The 18,598-nt window shown below is 47.7% G+C and overlaps 2 protein-coding genes across 5 annotated transcripts in view; one reads left to right on the forward strand and one right to left on the reverse strand.

The window, feature by feature from the left end:
- LOC102945933 (TRPM8 channel-associated factor 2) overlaps positions 1 to 13,215 on the reverse strand; it is a 31,254-nt gene extending 18,039 nt beyond the window's left edge. Inside the window, exon 1 of one of the 4 annotated variants that reach the window (XM_043525558.1) lies at positions 12,989 to 13,215. The gene's annotated coding sequence lies outside the window, so the exon portion shown is untranslated. Of the gene's footprint in view, positions 1 to 2,995; positions 3,171 to 12,988 lie in introns of those variants that run through there. The other 3 variants (XM_027818057.3, XM_007055678.4, XM_043525597.1) reach the window with 3 other exon arrangements.
- Positions 13,216 to 15,118: 1,903 nt separating this feature from the next.
- FKBP4 (FKBP prolyl isomerase 4) overlaps positions 15,119 to 18,598 on the forward strand; it is a 28,348-nt gene continuing 24,868 nt past the window's right edge. Inside the window, exon 1 of the mRNA XM_037913175.2 lies at positions 15,119 to 15,458. Coding sequence (XP_037769103.1) covers positions 15,375 to 15,458 — 84 coding nt within the window. The 5' untranslated portion in view covers positions 15,119 to 15,374. The remainder of the gene's footprint in view (positions 15,459 to 18,598) is intronic.

Here is an 18,598-nt window from a genome sequence, read left to right on the forward strand (position 1 = left end):
CAGGCAGGACAGTCCCGCAGGCTGGACATGGCCTACGGGCCATAGTCTGCCCACCTCTGGTGTAGATAGTGCTTTGAAGTTGCGGCTCAGGCTCTGAAGCCTAGGGATGGGGATGGACTTCAGTGCCTAAGTCATGATTTCAAAGCGCTGTCTACACAGCTAATTCTAGAGCACTTGCATGAGCCCTGCTAGCCTGCATCTCTCAGCCCAGGCTGGGACGCTTGCTTCCGCAGGCTCCAAAATGCAGTGTAGACAACCCTCAGGTTCTCCATTGTCTCTTTGCCTTCTCCCTTTCCGCTTCTCCAGCACTTTGTGGACATATCACCTTTCTCAGAGGGCGGGTGAGGGGATTTTTTGTGTCTGTTTGGGGTTTTTTTAAGCTTTGTGTTTGTCATTTAAACAGAAAGACATGACAAGAATAGAATCAGTTCTCACTAGAGCAAAATATTTAGACAAGGAAAAAAAACTACAGACCTAACTAATCCCACTACACATCGGAGAAGAGGTAAAGCAAAAAATGATAAACCCAAGCAGCAATAAAAATTTCCCATTCAGACTTTCATTGTGGTATAGAGAAGAGCCACTAGAGACTGCACTAGAGACTGCTATTGCTCTTGATTTTACATGAAAGATGCTCAGATATTACAGGGCCAGGTGGCAGTATAAACCCTGAAGATAGATAAAGAGATCAAGAGATAGCCTGATCTGCAGTTAAAGAATTAATCCCCAGGAGACATGCTGTGTATTACCTACATGCAATTTAAAATTTTTTCTCCTTTATCAGGCAGTAGAGAATTCAGGTAAAATGTTCAAACACAAGGTTCCAAAGTTAGGCACCTAAATAAAAGTCCCCTGATTTTCAGGAGGTGCTGGTCACCCATAAATGCTCCTGAAGTCGATAGGAGCTGTGGCTGTGGTCTGCACCTTTGCATATCGAGACCCTTATTTAAGTGCCTATATTTAGGCACCCAGCTTTGAAAAGACTGGCTGAAATCTTAATCGAAACAACCTCCATCGCTAAGCCAGTGCTCCTTCTTACCAGACTGTCCAAACAGCAAAGCTTAGGGGTGGGGTGTTTGAGTCGGTGCCAATCAGCTCCTGCCACTCAGCAGCCCCCAGTGCTGACTCAGTGCGGGGTGAAGGAATGCCTGCGAGAGGAAGAAACCAGCAGGCTTTGGGGCAGGGCTGCCCTCCCCACTGTGTGCTGTCCCAAGCAAACACTGAAGCTGCACCTAGCTGGCTTTCACAATCAGCCACTAAACGGTCAGATAATATTTGGCTGCCCTGAAAGCAAGTCACTCATCTGCTAGCACCAGTTTTGGGTGGAGGAACAGGATCTTCCATCCAGATTCATTTATCACCTGCTCCAAGGGGCTCAGAAATGGTGTCCTAGCCAACAATCATGGACCTATTAACCCATTGCTTGTCCTTGGACATGCAAGGAACATCCTCCATCTTGCCCAACCATACCGGAGATTTTGTTGCTGTTCAAAACCTTTTTAAAGTGATTTTAGTAATTGTGAGCAGTACTGATTAATCCTAGGGAAACCGTGCCCAATCCAGAAAGTTTAACCATGCTTGCTGGTTTCATTCTGAGCTCCACCTTTGCCATTCTGGGCTTCAATGGGCCCTAAACTAAAAGGTAAACTCCAGAGTTTGAAACCACACGCTATGAGAAAAGTTTGACACAAGCTGTGAACTGAAACCAGCAAGTTTTGCACAACTCCAGTTAAGTGATTGGCCCAAGGTCACACAATGAGCCAGTATCAGAACTAGGGACTGGAAGGCAACCAAGTAGTCATTATTCTCTGGGCCTGATTGTCTACTCCATCACACCAGTTTTACACTGGTGTAACTTCACAGACAGATTTACACTGGTGTAAGTGAGAGGAGAATCAGGCTCCCTGTCATTTACTCTAAAGACTAAATGGTCAGATTATGTATCCTTATTCAAACTGAGAAGTACCCTATGCGACTACTCATGGAGTAAGGTATTCCTCATCTTGGGGTAAGAGTACCAAAATCTGGCCCTAAATCCTTAGTCTGTACTTCCTCTTGTTTTAAAGTATACAAACTGACACAAAGCCCCTGCCCCTGCCAAGGGATCTGCACACCAAGACTCTTACCCAAAACACTGCATGTCACTGCAGTGTGGACAAGTTGGGAACTGTTTTAATAATAGCTCCATTAGCCCACCGATCATAACTTAGATTTCTTGACTTTCATATATGTAAAAATACAATTTTAATATCACATTTGCCTTCCCCCCCACCCCTTCATTTAAAATGAATACAGGGCTGCAATCTCCATGGGCTCTCAACTAACCTGGCACCTTTTACCAGCAGTATTACAATTATTGTATAGCTTCCAAAGATGTGCCGAGTGTCCCGCAGAAGACAAAGAAAGGCTCTGTCCCTACCCCAAAGAGTTTCCAGGTTACAACTGAGGTCTATACAGCACCTAGCACAAAGGGGTTGTGGTCCTTGACTAGAACTCCTAGGTGCTCCAATAATACAAACAATAATTAATAATCATGTGACACGAGCTGGGGAGTTCATGGAGTGAGGAAGGGCCAGGGTGACAGCAGTATCATCACCCTCCTGGGGCAACCACACTAAGAATAGGGGATTCTTTTAATGATGCACAATCTCATCCAGGTCAGTTCTGCTCTTGGGTAAGAAGAAAGTCCCTGATAGGTGAAAAACATTTGTCTGTCAGCCTGACCTTAGGAGTCACCCCAGGGATTGTGAAAACCACAATCACAGAAATGTGAAAGATCTGGTTCACTATTAAATCACACCAAGCGCATCTCATCTTACCGCTCCTCAGCCAGTGTAAGACTGTGTCCTAGAGTATTACCCAGTGCTTTGGGCAGGCCAGTTTTAAAACAACCTCTCCCCTTTAGGAGACTAATCCACTAATAAATCTTTCCACAGCCCTTTTCTCCCCTGGCCCTTCACATGTACGTAGAAAAAAAATCTCAGTTCCTTCTCACCTACTCGGGTCCCAGCAGGGGGAATCACTCACTCACATACAGAAGTCTCTGCTTCCTGCAATCCAATAGTCAGATTAATGTTCTGAACTTCAGATCCGTCCCAATCAGAGTCCTCTTTACGAGGAAATGAGGGGAACGGAAGAGACAGAGAGTGACGGAGCCAGAGGGGAGGAGTCAGGGGAGGGAATTCCCAGCCTCTCCAGCTGGTGTCAGAATTCCATGAGGGTAGGCTGTCAGTGCAACAAATCCCACCCCACAAGCATGTCACTTAAAACAGAGGAGGTTTTTCTCAAACTGTTTTGCTTACTTTTCACTCCTCTAGTAAGACACTGCTACTTCAGATCTTGTCTCTATTCACTGTGCTGTTTCAGGATTGCTAATGTCTCCTCATGCAGTCAGCATCATGTTAAAACCAAGCAGTAAAAGTGCATACTCAAAAAAGGGAGCAGGAAGAGGTTTAAAGAGCTTGTTTTTGTGCAAACAAGTTGGTTTCCTTTTCTTGCTGGTTAAAAGCAACAGCCCTGGTGGCTGTAAACTGCTGATTCATTGGACAGAGGAGTCCAAGAGTAGGTCTGTGTTGTGCAGATTCATAAATTTTAAGGTCTGACTTCCTGCAGAATACAGGCCACAGAATTACCCAGTAGCTCCTGTATAGAGCCCAGTAACTTGTAGGACAGAACTTATCTGTTTGGATACTCACAGTGGCATGGTGCGGAGATAGAATTTCAATTTAGAGATGCAATCAGGAAAACAGGAATGAATGAGCCTTATGCTTTTGATCCAGTGCAGGCAGAAGAACTAGAAACAGATGAGTTCTCTGTGCAGAGACAGAACAGAGAATACATAGTGCAAAGCGGAAACACTAAATACATCTGAGGGCTTAGGAGGGAAACTTCAGCAGCCAGGAGTGTGTGTGGTGGGGAAAAAGCAGCAGAGGGATGCTGTGTATTTGCGTGCAGGGAGGATGGTGGAATAGAAGGAACCCAGGAGTCTGAGCTCCTGGCCTCCTCTGCTATAAATACTAGAACTCCCACTGGCTGCAGGAATGGAACAAAAGAGTCCTGACTACTAGACCCCTGTTCTAACCACTAGATAATTGTTCCCCACAGCACTCCCCACAGAACCCAGCAGTCCCTGCTCTATCCCAGTGGCAGCAGAATCCAATAGTCCTGATACACTTGCTCCAAACGTTATATTGCTCCAAACACTATCTACTGCTCCAAACACTACTCCAAACACTAGCTCTCCATCACTGTGATTGGAACAGAATCAAGGAATCCTGACTCCTACTTCCCCCACACACACACCCGGCTCTAACTACAAGATCACACTCCCCAAGGGCTGGAAATAAAACCTAGGATTGGGCCTAGGTAGGTTTGTAAACTCTATCAGATGAACAGCTGCACCTAAGAGTTTATAAGCTCTGCTGCCAGTTATAAGAGGCCCTGTATGTAAGCAGCCATTCCATGCCAAGGGTTCACTGTACCACAGATGAGCACTCACTCTCCTCTCAGCCCAGACACACAGACAGATGGTATTTAGTGTCAGCCCTTCCCATAGAGCTGTTCCTCTGTCCTGGTGTAGATGGCGACAAGATAGAGTATCAGAACCAGTGACACAGCAGCTCCAATCTTCAGGAAAGACAGAAAGAGGATTAAAAATAATCTGACGGTAGCCCATGGCCTCCCCTTTCATCTGTTCACTTGTCCCAACCACATAATAGTCATTCTAATACACGGTCACTAACAATAAGTGTACTAATAAATTATAATAAATCAAAGAAATCAGTAAAGACAATAACTAGTCTAGAATAACAAACAAGATTAAAGTGATGGGAAAGATCAGAATGAATAGTAAATACTTTACTAATATTAAATTGTTGCTAAAAAGTATAATTGCTAATGGTGAGCAATAAAAATAATGAGGGTAATTCTCAGAATAATGAGAATAATGCTCTTATTTCTACTGGTAATGTCTCCTTAATTCAAAAGTAAAATGTCATTTACAACTACTCTAATAATCCTAATAAATCATTAATGATCGCAGATAGTAAGACAAATCTGGCTAGTTTCCCAGGCAGTGAGGAAGCTCTGGGCCCCGAGCAGGGATGTGGCAGCTCTGGCAGAGCTAGGAAAGAAACAAAGCAAAACACTGACTCAGCAGCTCCTGGGACTCTTGGGCCATGGGTTCATGCACTGAAACCCTGGGCTGAAACAGGGACCGGAGAATCTTTATCCCCAGTAACAGTCACACTTGCATCCGACGAAGTGGGTATTCACCCACAAAAGCTTATGCTCCAATACATCTGTTAGTCTATAAGATGCCACAGGACTCTTTGCCGCAGTCACACTTGTAGTTACAGCAGCTAATGTGGGATAATACCCTGTAATGGGTTGTGCTCACCATCATGCACCTCCTGCTGATTGCTGGGGGGGGGAGGGATTTAGCTCTGTCCATCAGCAGGGTGGTGTCTCACTCTCAGTCATTGCTTCTCCACCGTCTCCGCTGTCTGTGGGGACCTGCTTCGCTCCCAGACAGCATCCTCTTCAGGGCACGGCCCTCCAACTACATTGTGTGCCCCAACTACATTGTCTCCCCCACTTCCAGGGGAACCAACAGTCCTTCAACTGGCCTTTCACTGCAGTGGTGAACTGCAGTCCCTAGTCCACCCCTCGCTCAGGGGTAAACTGCAGTCCTTTGGCCGGCCACTTCCTTTGGCGGCCAGTGGGGCAAAAGGGGGGAGGGGCAGGCCCACCCACTACTCTGGGCCCCACCCCGGAGACCCTATAGCTGGCAGCCACTCATTGCCTCTCCTTCCCCTCTGCTGCTACCTGCTTTTACCTTTTTGGTGACAGTAATGTTCATCCATATGGGTACATCCAGTTGCAAACAGAATGTTAAGGTGTAAGAAAATTAAGTTTGTACAGAATAAATCTTCCCAGGCAATCTTAATTGCTTTTTAAAAAGTAGAATTTCAAAATTAGTGGATGAAATAAATGCAGCAGAGTCCCTGTATTTAGATTTTTTGAAAAAAAAAGTATATTGGATTTCATGAAAACTTAATTGAAAACTTCATTAAAATGCCTTAGACAAAAAGAACAGGAGTACTTGTGGCACCTTAGAGACTAACAAATTTATTTGAGCATAAGCTTTCATGAGCTACAGCCCACTTCATCGGATGCATAGAATGAAACACATAGTAAGAAGATATATATATACATACAGAGAAGGTGGAAGTTGCCATATGTATATATATATCTTCTTACTATATGTTCCATTCTATGCATCCGATGAAGTGGGCTGTAGCCCATGAAAGCTTATGCTCTAATAAATTTGTTAGTCTCTAAGGTGCCACAAGTACTCCTGTTCTTTTCACGGATACAGACTAACATGGCTGCTATTCTGAAATTAGACAAAAATATTATCCTATGGTTGGAAAACAGGCTAAAAGACCATAAACAAAAGTAATGATAACCAGTACCTAGTAGAGTACCACAGAGATCAGTGTAGAATCTAGTCTTATTTAAAATGTACATTAATGATCTGGAAAGGGGAGTAAACATCAGGTCAGCAAAACTGGTAGATAATACAAAATAGGGAAGAGCTGTGCATGGCTCTGCAGAAAGAGAAAAAACATGAAGGGAGCTAGAGAGAAAAACAAGAAGAAAATAACAAAATGAGATTTGACATATAGTTATCACGTGCCACCTTGTTGCGTTAGCCCAGCTATGTATATTTAGCTCTTCTAAGCCCTGATTTGGAAAAGTGTTTAAAATTAGACAGGAGCTTAAGCAACTTGCTGAACCAAGGCCTTAGCCTTTCCTCATAAATCAGTCCCTCCAATCCCTGATATTTTTTCTCTTTTCTGAACTCCCTTCAGCTATAATGTGTTGCTCAAAGCTGGAGGCAGTATTTCAGGTGTGCTTGAACAGCTGTATAGAGAGGGAGTACTTGTGGCACCTTAGAGACTAACACATTTATGTGAGCATAAGCTTTCGTGAGCTACAGCTCACTTCATCGGATGCACATACCTGTAGCTCACGAAAACTTATGCTCACATAAATGTGTTAGTCTCTAAGGTGCCACAAGTCCTCCTTTTCTTTTTGCGAATACAGACTAACACGGCTGCTACTCTGAAACCTGTATAGAGAGGAACTCTCTGCTCCATGTCGTTGTTTATGCTGCTCAAAACTGGCCTTTTTTACTATTATATCACCTTGCAAAGTTGTGTCTAGATTGTTGCTCCCTCTCACCCCTACTTCCCATTATGTATCTGTTTCAGATATTTTTTTCAGATGCATTAGTTTGCATTTTTCCAAGCTGATTCTTATTTGGGTAGTTTACGACCATGTTTCTAATCTCTTTAGGTCCCTGTGATAGGTCTTACGCCCCATCACCTGCCAGGCTAGCAAATGCACTCAATTAATCAGACTCTGCACCTGTCATGGGACTCTCCATGGAACTCTGCCATTGGCACTGGTGCACCTTCACGAAAGTGCTACAGTGGCACCGCTGCAGCTTTTTAAGCGTAGACCTGCCCTCAGTCGTCACCTGTTTAGATCTTGAGTAATTCCATTAACTCTCATGGAGTTATTTTACATTTACATAAATGTAACTGAGAGCAGAATTTGCCAGTTCTAATGCAAAAAATCATTTTAAAACAGGGAAAATGGTTTAGCTGTTTCCATCAGTGGTTCTCCAGCTGTGACCTATGGAGAGCAGGCTGGGCCCATGCATACGTGCTAAATTCTGTGCAGCTCCACGTGTAACATTTCTCAACAATGAGAAAAAGTCACTGATTTCCCCTTCGGGGGTCCCCCAAATAGGGTTACCACCTTTGAAATGCAAAAAACCCAGCACCCCTCTGCCCCCCCAAGGCAAGCCAGCTGCAATTCCAACCCCCAACCACATGGCAACTCTGAAACCCTCCACTTCAACAGCCACTAGAGAGATCTAGAGAGAGAATACATATAGATAAGATTGATAACATCATTTTCTTTCTTAAACTGTGGAAGTGGGAACACTGCAGCACCTTTAGCTGAACACAGAAACTTTTCACATTAGATATCCCAATGTATTGTGATGATAATGCAAACCATTAGACACATGTAAAAATAAAAAAAAACCTGGCAGCTTAAATTATTTTTCTGGCAAATCCATAAAAAAACCTGGCCAGGCCAGTCAAATACTGGCCAAGTGGTAACTTTACCCCTAGGCCATGATTACAGGTGAAGGGACCCTTTTACTGCATATCTCAGCAGAAAGAGGATGTGGGAGGGAATATGGGGAACTGGGTCCATGATAGGAGCCAGGGGGACCAGGCAGGGAGGAGGAAGCAGTCAGGTGCTGATAGGGTTGGGGTGCTGTGGAAGACGGATTGTTGGGGGGGAGCAGACTGGAGGGTCAGTCGGGGTGAGAGGAGCCAGGGAAGCTGGAGAGGGCTGCTGGAGGCAGTGGGAGCCTGGAGGTTAGTAGGGGTGAGGGGAAACCAGGCACAGCCTCTCCCACTCTGTCCCTATCCTCATCAGCCTCCCCCAGCCCCTCTGCCTCTTGCTCACCTCTCTTCTCTACCAGCCATCTTTACCCTGCACTTGGCAGTATGCCAGCAGTGGGAGCAGAGAGAGGGGAGGTGGAGAGGGTGCTTGAAATTGACACCACAGTGTCCCTTGGCAGCCAGGAGGAGAAACTGCCGCTGTCTGCCAAATGCATCACACAGGAGATTGCAGCTGAGATGTAGGCGAGCATGCTGGACTGCCACGTGTGAGGCTTAGTTACGTAACCCTAGCAACTTATGGCAGTATACATACGCCCCTGAGCGACGCAGTTACACTGACCTCACTACCAGTGTAGACAGCACTATGTCGAATGGAGAGCTTCTCCCCCAACATCGCTACTGCCTCACTCTTGGGGAGGTGGAGTACTTACGCTGAGAGGAGACCCCCTCCCATCAGCATGGGGCCATGTTCTGAAACAGATTGAGAACCTCTGGCTTATGCTATGTGGGTCAAACTTGTCCATTCCCAATGCCCGAGCACACAGGCATCCCAGTGACTTGCACAGGCTGCTTCGGAGGGACAGAAAGAATCCTACCCCACTGCCCAGCAGCTGGGTGCACAGCCCCAGCTGGGACTCACGGCAGTCTGTACTACTGGCCACTGCATGCACCATCTGCTGGACTCACTAGCTATACTTCCATCATTCCCCAGCCTTCCCTGCATCCCACTGAGAGTGTGATGGAGTCTCCCAGCATAGCTTTTCCACACAGCAGAACCAGGGAGTTTTCACTGCCTTTTCGCCAGTAAGGGGCTGATAATTATTGTCCTACATTGTAAAACACCTTTGCATTACTGATTGAGACTTGCTGTTGGTCTCACTGAAGTGGGCGGATGCTTTGCCATTGACTTCAAAGGGCGCAGAACAGGAAAAGGGTATGCAAAATGCAATTAAATATAAAGAAAAATGCTTGAAACAAAAATGATGCATAATTCAAATGTACAGGTTTCAGAGTAGCAGCCGTGTTAGTCTGTATTCACAAAAAGAAAATGAGTACTTGTGGCACCTTAGAGACTAACAAATTTATTTGAGCATAAGCTTTCGTGAGCTACAGCTCACTTCATCGGATGCATCTGAAAAAGTGAGCTGTAGCTCACAAAAGCTTATGCTCAAATAAATTTGTTAGTCTCTAAGGTGCCACAAGTACTCCTTTTCTTAATTCAAATGTAGTTTCCTTCACGTTTCAGCATTTTGTATTGTAATAGGCCAAAGTATTTCAAAACGTATTTGATCTTTTGAAACACTGTCTTTATTGTCTGCCCCTTCCTCACTTTTCCAGTGATTATAGCAGTTGCCCACACACTAGTCCTCTTCCACTTTGGACATAGGACTGGAAGAATCTTCCTGGATCATTGAGTCCAGTCCCCTGTTATCATAAACAATCCCATCATATAATCCCCTTAATAAATTTATCAGGCTCCTTCTTAAAACTAGTTAGGTTTTCTGCCCCCACAACTCCTGTTGGGAAGCTGTTCCAGAAGCTCACTCATTGGATGGTTAGAAAACTTTCTCATTTCCAACCTCAATCTAGTCATAGCCAGTTTATACCCATGTGTGCCACTTTGACTACTGCACACCTGTCCTCTCCCGTATTACCTTGCTCCTCTTCCAGTCTGTCCAAAATCAGCTGCCAAACTCCTCGTCCTCACCCAGAATTCTGTTCAAGTCATTTCCCGTCTTTGAATACCTCCACTGGCTGCCTTTGCCTTGCATACTTCTTGTCTTTTCTTTTTGAGGGCCTATATCAATCGTCTCTGATCTGTATCTTTCACAGTGGGCCTGAATCCCTTTTTACAGGAAATCTCTTTTACAATGTTCTAGCAGTATAAACAGGTCTTAAAGCATGTAAAAATAAGCAACAGGGCCTTTGTCTCTATTTGTGTCTCTCTGTGTCATCCCTTTCACTACACCAATGACACCAGCTTCAAGGCCCCCTTCATGTTCTTCTTGCAGTCCTGCTTCCTTGCTTTTTTCCATGATATTCCCTATGTCTGGAACAGCCAGACAGCACTTTTTCACCAAGCTCCTCTCCTTACTTCTTCATTTCTACCTTTCCTAAATTCTCACTTCTAGCATGTCAAACCAAGTGAGTTAAATTGGTGCCATTTCTGCCTGTAGCCTGAGCCCCTAATGTTCTCTCCCCCAGGTTACAGTTTACAGTCTAAAGTTTAGACCACCCTTACGTTCTTTTGCAGTATCAGTTTTTGGTAACAGTGGAATTGCCCTTTCTGAGCACACACAAATTCAGTAGTGCCAGCTCTTGTGAATTAATTGCAAGTCACTGGCTTTTGGAGCCTGCAGGAGGAGCTCTCAGGATAACATGAGAGGCTTCTCCATTCCTGCAATTTTGAGGGCTGCTCCAGACACAGCAGCAGCACAATGTGACTAGGGGAGGAGTGGAGCCTAAGTCATCCCTGCTGCAGCTGAGCCTTGGCAGCACTCCCCTAATGCACACTGCTCATGCACAACCCACTCTGCTCCAGGACTTCTCTTGCACGACCAGCTGGTAGGTCCCAGGCAGAGGAGAATCCCTGGAACAGCAGAGAGGGCAGAAAAGGTGGGGGCAGTTGGGGAAGTGTTGCTTCTTGCAAAAGGCGAAACCAGTCCCATCGTGTGTTTCATGTGACATTATCACTTATATGAATGATTGATATAAGTAGTGACATAGAAATATATGGGATCATATATAGGGTCATTTTTGGAACATTACAAATACTTTAAATATGAAATTGCACATTATTCACATGTTGAATAATGTGCAATTTTATATTTAAAAATTTAAAAGTTTGTGGGGAGGACAATTTTATGATTTATAAAAACAAAGTTTCTAGAGCTGGGAATGGGGGGGGACAGGAGAAAACTACTGGGATCATGCTCTTCCCACAATACATCCATTCCCTTCTAGATGTAAGAGTACTACTGCTTAAGGCCCTGCTGTTGCAACAGGTGCCATGTGGGTGCAGTAGTCCCCCAACCAGAGATCATTGCAGGGTTGAGGGGCCTAGCCAGATTGTGAGTCAAAGGCAAACCTAGCAACTGTCAAAGGAGAGCAGTCAAATATCACGTGGTGTCAGCGAAAGTCCTTTACTGAAGGAGCATTTGTCTAAGAGTTCAATACAAACATTCATCCTGCTGAAATGCAATTCCCAGATGCAGTCAAACCACAGTGAATGAAAGAAGGAAAGACAGAGTATATCACCAGGGAAATACAGAATGAAAAGATTCTAGGAAGAAAGAAAATAGTGATTAGGTACCACCCAGAAGCCACAACCTTACTCCATTTACTCATTCCCCCTCAAATAATATCACAGCTGTGTGTTTGTTTGGCTAGGCATGTTCTTTCACAGACGCTGGGTTTGCAGGCTACACCCATATATTAAGGAAGAAGACACCCTGGGGTTACACTAGGGTTACCTCTCCCTCCCCCTCCCTTTAGGGCTTAGAACAGAGGTGGGCAACCTATGGCCTGTGGGCCACATCTGGCCCACGGGACCCTCCTGCCTGGCCCCTGAGCTCCTGGCCTGGGAGGCTAGCCCCCGGCCCCTCCCCTGCTGTCCCCCCACCCCCACAGCGTCAGCTCACTCCCCTGCTGGCACAATGCTCTGGGCGGCCAGGCAGTGCAGTTGTAGAGCCACAGCCTGACCCGGTGCTCTGGGCGGTGCAGTAAGGGGGCAGGTGGTGTTGGATAGAGGGCAGGGGAGTTCGGGGTGGTGGTTAGGGGGTGGGGTGTGGATAGGGGTCGGGGTGGTCAGACAGCAGGAAACAGGGGGGTTGGATGGGGCAGGAGTCCCGGGGGGGGCAGTCAGGAAGGAGACGGGGGGTTGGATGGGGCGGCAGGGAGCAGTCAGGGGCAGGGGTTCCGGGGGCACTCAGGAGACAGGGAGAAGGAGTGGTTGGATGGAGCAGGGGTTCCAGGGTGCAAGTCAGGAATGGGGGGCAGTTGGATGGGGCGGCAGGGGGTAGTCAGGGGTGGGGGGTCCAGGGGTGCTCAGGGGACAGGGAGCAGGAGGTGGTGGATGGGGTAAGAGTCCCGGGGGGGCCATCAGGGGACGGGGGGACTTGGAGGGGCAGGAGTCCCAGGAGACCCATCGGGGGAAAGAAGCGGGGGGGGGGGGGGTCAGATAGGAGGCAGGGGCCGGCCCACACCTGGCTGTTTGGGGAGACACAGCCTCCCCTAACCGGCCCTCCATACAATTTTGGAAACCTGATGTGGCCCTCAGGCCAAAAAGTTTGCCTGCCCCTGGCTTAGAACGTAGAAGAGATCAGTGGAAACACTAATGTAAGGCAATCTAGCTGGCTGTCAGTCTCTTTCATGAGGTACCCATCCACCCTGGGTGAGCCAAACAGGATGAAGAAGCAAAAAAGAAAAAGTGCCAAACAAAGCTGTTTCTGTTTGCATTCCCCGGGGGATGCAGGGCGGTGTGGTTGGAGGTGGGTTATCTTGTCACAATGACTGTTATTTGCAGCAGGTGTCACTTGCGAGGCAGAGCTCTCCTGAGAACGAATCACGCCAGGAGACCAGGGGACTGATGCAGCTGGTGTCAGGGCGCTGTGCTGCCACTGGAGTGGGATGCCGGGGTGGGGGTGTGGGGGGGGGAGCCGGATGCAGGGATTTCACGCCAGGGCAATGGGCCTGGCGGGAGGCAGGGCAGCATTCTCTGCACGTCTCCTGCAGGCACCAGGAAGTGGCAGCAGAGGGCACTGCCTACCGGCTAGGGTGCTGCAGCGCCAACCCCCCCCACGCCCCCACACACTTAGGGGACGTCTGAAAAGTGTGAGCGGAAATGGGAAAAGAAAGTGCAAGAAATCTCGGGAACATGCCAGCAGCTTCATGCTGTGTGCAACAGTGGGGGCCCAAAATGTGCAGCTGACAGGAGAAATTGTATAGTTGTTGGTTCGGACAAGGAAAAGGCAAACAAACCCTACATTAATGTAATGGTAAGAATGAAAAGATAACATGAAATCAAGTATCCCATGAAATCAAGTATCCCAAGAATATTGGCCCATATACTGATCGCTTGTACATCAGTGCAAATTCAAAGTAACTCCCCTGAGGTCAGTATAATTACTTACTCCTCATTTGCACCAGTGCGCATGAGATCGGAAGTTAACTACGCCATATTGCAGCTATTGTGTATATTTACTTTCAAACAAAGCATTACTTTTTGTGGGGGCAAGACTGCAATAAATTGCAGGTAACATTTTACCCCGCAATGAATTGCCAGGAAAAGGCAGTCACAAAACAGTCGGCACAATTCACTATAGCTAAAAAATTGTGCCTGCAAAAACAGAAGTCTGGCTAGCAAACAGGCCTTTTAAGAGGGAGGGTCAGTGTTGCTATGAGAGTGTTTGCATTTCTTGTTTTTGTTTGTTTTTAAAGTCACCATTTTCAGAGAGAGCACTAAACAGGAAAGTCAGGGAGCTGAGTTCTAGTCCTGGTTGTGCCATTTTCTCACTCTGTGACCTTGGGCACATTACATCTCCTCTCTATGCCTGTTTGTCTATCTGTAAAATGACCACAGACTTTAAGGCTAGAAGGGACCATTGTGATCATCTCGTCTGACCTCCTGCACATTGCAGGCCACAGAACCTCATCCACCCACTGCTGTAATAGATCCGTAACCTCTGGCTGAGTTACTGACATCCTCAAATCATGAAAATAATTTTAAAGTTAAGACAACTAAATTTGGAAGAAACTTAGGGCTTTTCTACTACACTTAAAATGTTGTGGTAACACATCATCATACGGCTCCTCCTTTTTAAAGTACTTTGAGATGTATGGATGGAAAGTGTTATGTAATATATACATGTAAAATATGATGAATAATAGTTAAAGCGATTTTTAAATGCAATATTCCAGGATACCACCTCCTCTTCCCTGCAAAGAAAAAAGGGTGAAAAAAGGATTGGAAGAATTGAATTGGCTTCTGCTACCCCAGATCACTTGTAATTCTTTTCACTTTCAGGCAGAAGCCTCTTAACTGGTCCAGGGCGCAGACAGACAGGCATGAGTGTGAAATTTACAAGAACTGCCCAGTGGACACCTATGGCAATCAGGAATGACTGGCCGCCATAAGAGAGACAACCTGGGTGAAGTAATATATTTTAATGGACTAAATTCTGTTGGTGAGAGAGACCAACTTTCATGCTTACACGGAGCTCTTCTTCAGGACTGGGAAATGCACTCAGAGTGTCACTGCTTAAACACTAGGTGGAACAGATTGTGTAGCACAAGTGCTTAACACATTTCAAGGGACAAAATAAATGTGTTAGTCTGTAAGGTGCCACAAGTCCTCCTTTTCTTTTTGCGGATACAGACGAACACGGCTGCTCCTCTGAAACCATTCAAGGTGAGATGGCCTGTTAAGATGTGTCCAGGGAGGAAAGAAAGGGGAGGAAGCAGCTGGGGGTTGGGGGTGGTTAGTGGGTTACAGATGTTGTAATAAGCCATAAATCCCGTGTCACCCTGCAGGCTGTGATTTTTAACAACACGGAGGCCTCTCTCTTTCAGCTGCGGGATCCTTCACGCAGTGTGCACACACAGGCACAAAGCTTTGCTTGCTACACACCTGCCTCCGCTCTTCTCCCTCTTTGCGGCGCCCCGCCCCTAGGACTGTTAACCGTCGTTTTTCGTGCGCTTGTGCCGCGCGGACTTTAGACCCGGCCCCCGGCGCTCCCCTGCCTTTCAGTAGAAGACCCTGCTGTCCCTCTAGAAACTTCTCAGTCCCGCCTCCTGTCGCTGCCGCGCCTCTGCGCCTCGCTCCAGCGCTGCTCCCCGCCGCGCCCACCCCCGCGCGCCGGCCCCTGCTGCGGAGCGAGCCGCGCCATGACTGCGGAGGAGATGAAGGCGGAGGGGGCTCCCGTGGAGGGCGCGGACATCACCCCCAAGAGCGACGGGGGGGTGCTCAAGGTAAGGCGGGGGCTGGCTCGGCGGGGGGTCGGAGCCCGGGGGGGAGAGGGGAGCAGCGCGGGGACGCACGCGAGCGCCCCCCCGCCGGGCCGAGCCGGGCTGGGGGGGGGAAGGTGCAGCGCCGGGGCCCGCCCGGGCGGGACGCACCTGGCAGCAGCCTGCGCCTGGCCCCCGCCCTCCCCGCTCCAGCGCTCGAGGCCCGGCGGCCGTGTGAACGCTGCCCCCGCGCCGCTTCTCCAAAGGCCGGGCGGGCACCAGGCTACCCGCCCGTCTTGCCGGGGGCTTGTACAGCCTCCGCGGTTACCTAGGAGCCCCCGCTCTCGCTGCGGTCCCTCCCGAGCGCGCGGCCACGTGCGTGTCTGCAGCCGGCGGGCTCCGGGGCGCAGCGTAAGGGGCAGCGGCGGGCTCCGTCTTGCAGGCGCTGGGCGAGCGCGGGGCCCCTCTGCTCCCCGCGCACAGACCGTGAGTGCATCGAATGGGTCCAGCACCAGCCCTGCCTGGAGACTGGGAGGCAGCTGGAGTGGCACGTTACAAGGGATAGGGGCCCAGACACGCCCGTGGGAGCCGAATGCATCCCCTGGAGAGACTGCAGGCTACATCTTTAGCTGGTGTAATGGGTCTGGTTCCGCAGAAATGCGGGGCGGTCTGCTGATTTACTGCAGTTGAGAATCTGACCCTAAAGGTCCCGGAAGGGGGTGCTCTATCTTGATGTGAATGGCCTCCCCCCAGACAAAGATGGAACACCGCATGCTTGGACCTGTAGTCACCTGGGGCCCCACCTCCCTGCTTTAAAAAAAAAAAAAAGAGGGGAGGCTGCTATATATCAATTTTGTACAGATTAGATGTGGGCTGTTGGCAAGCCGCAGATGCAGCCCTCAGCTGGGCCAAGTCCCTGTGCCCTTGCTTTAAGAGGCATGGCTTATTGCCAAGCTGACTGCAGTGGTGCTTCCAATCACTCTACCCAGAATGGCAGAAGTCTGACTTTTCTTACTCTCTGAATTTACAAACCCTGTGTAGCTAGCTTTTTTTCTTTCTTATTTATTTATTTTGTTTTTTCTTTATTTGGTATTGCTTCTCCACTTTCTCCACCCAGACTGCAGAGTAGAGCCCTGTACAGGACTTTTTTTTTTTTTAAATTCCACTTGTTCTCCCATTGTTTCTTGCGTTTTTATCCCGCTCCCACCCACAAAAATCTTAGATTCCTCAAGTCCCACAGGAGAGACCAATTCTCCCATGCTACTTAACAAAAAAACAACAACCCAAAAAACAGTCGGGTAATATAAATGGAATTCAGGTGTATTTTTTTACATGGTGAACTGGTTAGAGGTTTAGTGTTTTCCTGCAAATTACTGCAGTCTGTTTCCCACCCCCACCCAATGCTGCCCACAAGAAAGTACTTTTTGTCCGTTCCTGCTATTACGGCAGCGGGACCCACGGGATCCCAGTCCCACTGTAGGGCTGTACTGCAGAATCCCTTTCAAAAGTCTGTTCTGGTGATCATGGTTAGTCTTGTTGAAATGTGAGCATGCTGGTCAGTCAAGGCACCCAGACACTGCACCAGTAAAGACTATATGGAATGAAAGACTGTCCACCCTCCTTTTGGGCTGGGTGGATTTCCTTGGGTCTGTCCTGCAACCAGATGTGTTAACGTAAGTGTATTTGCACTAAAAGGGCATTACTCTCTTAGCCCCTGGCCTATCTATAGTGAAAACCAGTAGACTTTTAGCCTGCTTTCCCAGACCAGAGCTGACATGGATTTCTTTTCTTAAAACAAAATCCTGGACGACCTAGGGGATCAAGTCTGTCCTCCAAGAAGTGTTCTGTTCATGGAAACAAGGGCAGAGTCGGGCCTGTACGCAGTTTTTGTAATGGGGGAGGGGGGTTCATTCACATGTCATGGAAACTGCAGACACTTGCATGGTTTATTTGAAGTTTACATAGAGTGTATGGGGATGGCTAAAATGCAGCCACTCCATAGAGTTAGCTGCACAGTTCAGATTGCTGTGTCCTTTGACCCCCCAGTGCATGATGCCTGTTAAGATTTTGAGATATGATGGATTTGGGTGACTGTTATTTCACAAACCATAAAATTCTACACTGGGGGTGGGGTTGGGGAGAGAAGGAAGGGTAGGAAAATAGGACTTAGACTTTAACAAGATTGTCAAAGTGTTCTCCTGCCAGGAGGGTATGGGGTGCTGAGCAGAGGAGTGCACCTGAGGGATGCTGCGTCACCACTTACTGCACTGCCGTGGGCAAAGCAGCAAGCCACATACTTTCCCTCTCTGTTCCTGTGAAGGATGGTGCAAGATACAGTTGACCACAGGAGCAGCTCTCAGGTACAGGCTATGGACTCGGGAAGTAGCCTGCTGATCCAGCCTTTGGGTCTGAGCTCCCACAACACAAGGCCATGGCTCAAGAACAGTACCTTTTGTCCCCACCCCAAGCTTTCCAGTGAATGAAGGGAGTGAAACAGGACCTGAAGGAAGTGGTGAAAAAACTGAGCGAAAAGGAGAGATGGAAAGACAGTGAACAGAAGAGTCATGGCATCCATGCCATGACAAGGTGTGAGGGAGACATGAAGTCCATCCAACAGTTTCTCAGGAGGCTTTTATTTAGAGAGAGAGAGAGAGAGAAAGACAGACATAAGAGGCTCTCTTACATCAGTAGAAGTCCATGGAGTTACATTGGCGTGAAACCAGCGTAATAGAGTTGGAGCACCAGGCCCAGGCACTCCTATAAAGTCACTCCTGACCGTGTCTCCAGGGTGTGAGGGGAGTCAGTCCCTACTGGCCCAAATGCAGATACACTTTGGTAGGGATCATGGGCTAGCTGGCTGCATGAACTAGCATGAAGAGCACTGTGGTCTGCCTCTGTTCTTAATGCTATAATTCTGTAGTAGCTAAAGAGGCTCTAATAATTAGTCAAGGGGCTTTTGTGTATTGACTTAGGAGCAGCAGAATTGGGAGGGGTGAAACAGTAGGATTTTCTCAGTGTTGGAGACCTGTCCAGATTCTGCAGACTGGCAGTTTGTGTGGCATAACCCCACTGAAATCAGCGAGCCTGACTCTGATCTCTCATACTGCAATTTGTCACTGGTAATAGCTCCCTAGATTTCAGTGCGATTGTTCCTGTTTCTCAGC

The sequence above is a fragment of the Chelonia mydas genome, chromosome 1 (assembly GCF_015237465.2).
Source record: "Chelonia mydas isolate rCheMyd1 chromosome 1, rCheMyd1.pri.v2, whole genome shotgun sequence".
In the NCBI taxonomy this organism is placed as follows: domain Eukaryota; kingdom Metazoa; phylum Chordata; order Testudines; family Cheloniidae; genus Chelonia; species Chelonia mydas.